Genomic DNA, 6,875 nt, shown 5'->3' with positions numbered 1-6,875 from the left:
GTGTGTGTGTGCACACGTATAATGTTTATACTATTTTGTGTTTACATGCTCATAGCATCAGTCCTGCAGTTTTTAGTCCTGCAGTTTTCATGCTGGAATTTAAAGAAAATGAATGAATATGACATTTCTCCCGAGTCTCACCGGGGGAAAGTTTCCAAAGGTCACGCTGGATTGCTCTCTATTACAGTTATGAGAAATAAATAACACGTTTTAAATCTTCACAGGAAACGGCACAGTAAACAAAACGCCGCGGGCAGTCTGCACACACAACACAACACAACACAACACAACACAACACAACACAACACAACACAACACAACACAACACAACACAACACAACACAGATCTACAAGCTCATAGCGTGGCACAAAGTCACGCGCTATGAGCTTGTTAAAATTATTGTGATGCTATATCTAAATGGTTGTCTTCTAATGTGCTGAGCAGGGAGTAATGTACAGCAGAGCCTGAATGCCAAAATAAAATATAACATTCACACTTTTAAAATGTTATGAATAAAATGGTCTCAAGCTATTATCAATGGTTTCAATCTATTGGTGAGTTATCTGACTTAACTGCCGTTTATGGTGAAGTTAAAGTGATTTCAACACATATACAAATATATTTTCATATTATATAATTCATACTATGATTAAAACAGGTAAACTGGACTGGAGAAATGTGATTTACATGATAAACATCAGGCAAACCTATCTGACTTCTTATTTTTAGACCAGTCTTTGATTGATTGAATGCTTTTATGTGTGGACTGTGTTTTCTCTGATCTCAGTGAGAGTGCCCTCGACCACTCTTATGATTTGTTCTTACATAAGAGAAAAGCAAAAATAAGAAGACTTTGACAAATTCAAGATAAGAACACGGTAAAACATATATCTACACATTATTGGGTATCTATACATTATTGGTCAGGGGAGACAGAGGTTGACTGGCTGGCACACCTCCTGTTGCTAAGGCTACTGTTCTGACATGCAGCACTTGGTGTGCATGCGTGCGTGCCTCGCAGAGCTACGCTATACGGTAGGTGTTGCAGCAAATTGACCCTCTCTATCTGTGGGTTAGCAGATAAGGAGCGTTGAGGGGATTAGAAGGCTGCGTTTGGACCGTCTGTGGCTCAGCAGATGCCCTGCAGTCATCCAGACCCAAATAGACTAACAAACTCTGAAGTGTTGACAGGTCTCCTTCTGTTTGTCGAGGTGAGTGAGTTTTCTGCAAGCACAGAGATATGGTTTTCTCTCTCCTAGTTTTTTCCTTACATTTTATGTGACGATTTTTGACGGAAGCCGAGGCTTCTGGCCAGATGCCATTGTTCAATAAAGCAGATAATGTCACGAAAATAAATTTCTGTCCAAAATGAGTTAATAGCACAGGAAGAGTACTCTTCACGTACTAGAGCAGTGGTTCTCAAAGGGGTCCTTGAGGGGGTTTCCAGGGGGTCCCCAGCTAAATATGTTAATATAGCATCACAATCATTTTAACCGCTTTATCCAGTTATACGTTGGCTATTCAAAAATAGCAGATATACAAGCTCACAGTGAGCTTGTACAACTGCTATCTTTGAATATTTTTGGAAAATCTTGAAACTGAAAAATCTTGCATAATTTTGAATTTTTTTAACACAAATCATCTCTTCTGGGTGTCCCCATGACACAAAACATTTTCAGATGGGGATCCGTGGCCAAATATATATCAATTTGGGGGAACCACGAGTATGTCTAACATAAATGTCAGAGCTTAAATCGACATGTCAATATGAAATAAATGCATAAACATGTAGGCAAGATATACAGTAAGATAGAGCTAGCCATAGCTGGCATATGTTAAAGGTAGGATAAGTGATTTACTTTGGTTAAAATAAGTATTAAATAGCTCTATATTCTGATAGTACTCATTGCTGTAGTAGAGTGTTTGTTCAGTAAAAGGAATCTCCCATGTCTCTCCAGCTCTTTATTAAACAGAAAATGCTTTTTCAGTGCTCTCTCCTGATTGGCTTAAATTTTGTCACCTACCTGAAAATGTACTATATTCTGTTTACTAAAGAGCTGGAAAGACCCCTGTGACCGAACAAACGCTCTGTATAGCAATGATTACTATCAGAATATAGTACTTTAACCTTTAAAAAAATAAAATAAAAAATAAAATCACTTACCCTGCCTTTAACAGTTTCCTCAGTATTATAAACACGGGAAATAATTATTCATGTTAGCAGATTAGTTCACTCTCACTCACAAATCTTTGTAAATGAACACTCTTATTCTCAGTGAGACAATGGTAGCCAACGTTGTAGCCCTGTTGTACACAATGTGATAACTTTCATTGTTTGTTTGTATGTAAGTATGTTTTGCACCCTGTCCGTCCGTCCGTGTGTCCGTCCGTCTGTCCGTCCGTCCGTCCGTCCGTCCGTCCGTGTGTCCGTCCGTCCGTGAGTCCGTCCGTCCGTCCGCCCATCCATGTGTGTGTGTGTCTGTCTGTGAACAGCTAATCTCCGGCACTGTTGGCCCGGCCGCTGCGAAACTGTGCACACAAATCATGCCTCAAATCATGAATGCAGTGTCCGATTGCCGTGAAAGGCCTAAGAAGAAATGGCACCCTTTTCACATTGCCCTATTATAGCGCCACCAGGAGGCCACAATAACCTACCTGACCTGGCGGAGACCTGTGCTCCGAGGAGCACTTTTTCTAGTTAGTATTATATCATTATTAATGTCATTGTATTTCTTTTATGTTAAAGCTTTCAACACATGAGGGTGTTGATAAAGGCTCTTTTCACTATTTTAGCTTTTTGGAAAAAAAACATTTACATGTGAGCCATAACAATGGGTATCAAAACAGCTATTACGTTCATTTAACTAGATTAAACCTTTCTACACAGACTGTTAGAATAGAAGAACAAAGAAGTGATTAGAGATGTTTGCTTTGTTCATCTTTAATGTCACTTTATTCACAAGACTATTTATACTGTGTCTTAGAGCACTGGTGCTCAAACTGTGGGTCGGGACCCCCAGGGGGGTCCCCACATGATTATCTTAATGTGCAACATTGTTTTCTCACTCAACAGTAAACAGACCAACATACAGTATAAGTGTACAGGGTATCTGCACATTTCTAAAGAGACAATTTAAGGACCTTTAAGACCTTTTTAATACAGATAAAAAATAAATAAAATAAGATCCATTACAGCGTCAAAAGTAATCAACAAACTATACTATTAAAAATGCTCAAACATTGGCCAAATTAAGAAAGGCGCAAACATTTGAAAAATGCTGATCTTCATGATCACATGTGAGGCGTTGTGAGCTTGTAGATCAGCTATTTTCACAATATTGATCTGTGGAACTGAGTCAAACTAAATGTAGCCTCGATCTATAGGCTTTTATTTTCCTTCGCGTCTCGCTCAAAAATAAGAGCCTGGACGTTCCTGGCATAGGAAGTGTTTCATTTCCCCAACCAACCAGAGTGCAGTGGGCGTCGCTCCAAATGTTGTGACGTCAGGGCTCTCAATGCTGCACATTGGGGGAGGAGGAGGGGCATGGGGCGGGGCACGGCGCTGACGGACAGATCGGTGAACCAATGCGATCTCGCGGAATTTTTCCCTGGAGATTTTGAACCCGCCCCTCTGGACCAGATATCACACACGCTAGGGCAGCCTAAACTAAATGTAACGCCTGAACTCCAACAATTCCAAGTGCTTGTCTGGGTCGGGGGGTCCCCAGTTCAAATATGATTATTTTGGGGGGTCCCCAGTTCAAATATGATTATTGAGGTCATTCTTTTTTAGTTTTTCTTAGTACTTTTACTTCTACTCCACCACATCTCAGGCAAATATTGCACTTATACTCCACTACAATTATTTGAAAACTTTAGTTACTGGTTTCTTTTTTTTAATATATATTTTTTTTATTATTACAAAACATGCATTAACCACTTCAGCCCTACTGTATATAATTTTTTTGAAAATAGCAGATCTACGAGCCCACAATGCGTCGCGGCGCATTGTGAGCTTGTAGATCTGCTATTTTCAAAAGATTTTTATACAATTGAAAACATGTTAAATGGGACATTCTGCATAATGAGTACTTAGCATTTTCTCCTATGATAACATGCCCAAAATATGAATGTCAGGTTGGAAGTGGTTTCTCCTGCATAACAACACGTTTACATTTTGCAGGCTGAGAAAAAAAAAAACCTATAAAATAATAAAGAAACTATTCTGGACTCATGACATGAGAGACAAATCAGAAGTGTGATCTACTTGAGGTCACACAACTCAGCACTGACTCCTTTTGAATAAAGATTAAGTCCGGCATGGAGGTTGTGTGTGAACATGGTGTGGACTGTGTGGAGGAGAGTCATGGTGTCAGACACACTGTAGAAGGACAGAGTACCTGCACTGTGGTCCAGGTACACTCCTACTCTGGAGGACACAGGACCTGGGATGCTAGTTACAATGTCTCTGTGTATGAAAGCATAACCGTAACCGGTACGTTTGGTATGTAAAGACCATGATTTATCATTGGATCCAAATAGACATTCACCACCTGTTCTGCTGATATCTTTATATGAGACCGCTATATCAACACGGCCTTCACTCGACTCTACCTCCCAGTAACAGCGTCCAGTCAGACCCTCTCTACTCAGAACCTGATACGCCCACAGTCCAGTGAATCTCTCTGGGTGATCAGGATCTGATTGATGTTTGTCCATCCGTGTTACTTTTCTGTTCCCTTCAGACAGAGACAGGTATTGATTAGCTGTGTTTGGATCCAGTGTGATTGGACGTGAATATTGTAAGAACTCAGCTCTGGTCTTGGGTTCTGGTGGTGTTGACTGTAAAATATCAGCTCTGTTCACTGTCTCTGAGACGTTTGTCCCTTCCTCAGTACGAATGTCCTCTAGTTTGTCTCGCATCTTGGACACGGCCACGGTCACATCTTCAAAGTATCCATGGTTGATGGACTCCACTTCCTGGTGAAGCACCTTCACATCTTTCTCTCTCTCCTGGATTCTCTGCTGGATGTTCTGCTGACTCGTATCGAGCTCTTTCTGTCTCTCAGTCCGTTCTGCTGCAGCTGAGGTCGTATCGTGACCTTTGTGTTCTTCCACGGAGCACAGAGAATAGATACACTGCTGATCGGTATGACAGAAAACCTTCTTCACCTCGTCGTGACGAAAGCAGATGTTCTCCTGAAGCTCGCTGGAGGCTTTGACCAGCTTGTGTTTCTTAAAGGCAGGAGACTGATGGTGAGGCTGGAGACACACACAAACACACACCAGACACTGAAGACAAGTCTTCACAGCTTTCAGTCTCCTCCCAGTGACATCACAGGCTACATCTCCAGGTCCAGCGTAGCAGTGATCAGGAGGGACATCTTGGAGTCCTGTTGATACATTAGATTGATACATATGTATTTATCAATCTGATAAAAAATATATATTTCCTTTGTATATGCCTGTATTTGGTAGCCTATAGGAGCCAGCATGTCTCCGCTGCCTGATAACTATTGTTTTTGTTATTGTCTATCTGCCTTAACACCAATCTGTGTCAGACTGCGTGTATAAATATTTTTCCCCCTCAAGATAGCCTGCCACACGGCCTTGTTGTTATAAATATTGCGCATAAGTGAGGTCGCAGCGACTCTGGTTACCTAGGAGCCACAAGATGGACGGCCAGCTGGGATGGCAATGACGTCATGAGAAGGATGAACCACCGTTTATCACAACATGTGTTTACATTTCTGTACTCGCTGTCTAAACTTTAGAAAAGTATCTGGAAGCTATCATTAATCATTACGACGCTTGTAAGATATTTTCTCGGGAAAACCCTGTAATATATTTGTAATAAGACGTTTTATCTCTTTACTGGTTCAATATATATATATATATATATATATATATATATATATATATATATATATATATATATAACACCAACCAGAACAAACACCCCTCTTTACCCCCCCCCCCCCCCCCCCTTTTTACTCTGTTCATATAGTCGTTTATATTTTTGATGACATTGTATTGTGGTGTCATTTTTTATGTTGATGAATTGAATATAGGACCTCAATGGATTTTGTGTTATCCTTTCAGACCAAATGTATGACTTAATATTTGATTAGACAGAACTGCAAACAGCACGAGTACAATCAATCAATTTTAAACAGACAGTGAGCTGTATTTACAAGATAATTTAAAGGTATCACCTGTCTTCTTCATGCTCTCCACCACCTCAGCCAACATGGTGTTTTTCTTCAGAACAGGTCTTGGGATGAAGGTGTGTCTGCACTGTGGACAGCTGTACCTCCCTCTCTGATCATCCTGCTTCCAGAATCCCTCGATACACCTCCTGCAGTAGCTGTGTCCACAGGGAACAGTCACTGGATCCTTCAGTAGATCCAGACAGATAGAACAACACAAATGTTCCTGATCCACTTGTACTCCCTGCTGCGCCATGTTAGTCTGTCTGTCTGTCTGTCTGTCTGTCTGTCTGTCTGTCTGTCTGTCTGTCTGTCTGTCTGTCTGTCTGTCTGTCTGTCTGTCTGTCTGTCTGTCTGTCTGTCTGTCTGTCTGTCTGTCTGTCTGTATGTCTAACGGACCGTCTAACTGACTAACAGACGAGTTTAGTTCGGTTGCATTTCCCCAGAAATCACATGACATGGGAGGTTCTTCATGGTTCTCTCTCTCTCTGTGTGTGTGTGTGTGTGTGTGTGTGTGTGTGTGTGTGTGTGTGTGTGTGTGTGTGTGTGTGTGTGTGTGTGTGTGTGTGTGTGTGTGTGTGTGTGTGTGTGTGTGTGTGTGTGTGTGTATGTGTGTGTCTGCTTTCAGATCAGTGTGCCCTTTTTTCTTTTTCAGTTGTATTACA

At 41.1% G+C, this 6,875-nt stretch overlaps 1 protein-coding gene across 1 annotated transcript; it reads right to left on the bottom strand.

The window, feature by feature from the left end:
- Positions 1 to 218: 218 nt before the first annotated feature.
- Positions 219 to 6,466, bottom strand: LOC308090043 (E3 ubiquitin/ISG15 ligase TRIM25-like; the record flags this gene model as incomplete). The annotated part of the gene is made up of 3 exons (XM_080435076.1): positions 219 to 258; positions 4,269 to 5,394; positions 6,217 to 6,466. 3 exons carry the CDS (start codon positions 6,464 to 6,466, stop codon positions 219 to 221), a joined length of 1,416 nt encoding a protein of 471 aa, XP_080291202.1.
- Between the last annotated feature and the right edge of the window lie 409 nt (positions 6,467 to 6,875).

Source organism: Gymnoscopelus braueri (genome assembly GCF_963280865.1).
Source record: "Gymnoscopelus braueri genome assembly, chromosome: 8".
NCBI lineage: Eukaryota > Metazoa > Chordata > Actinopteri > Myctophiformes > Myctophidae > Gymnoscopelus > Gymnoscopelus braueri.
The sequence above is the reverse complement of the archived record's forward strand: the minus strand, read 5'-3'. Positions and strand labels throughout refer to the sequence as shown.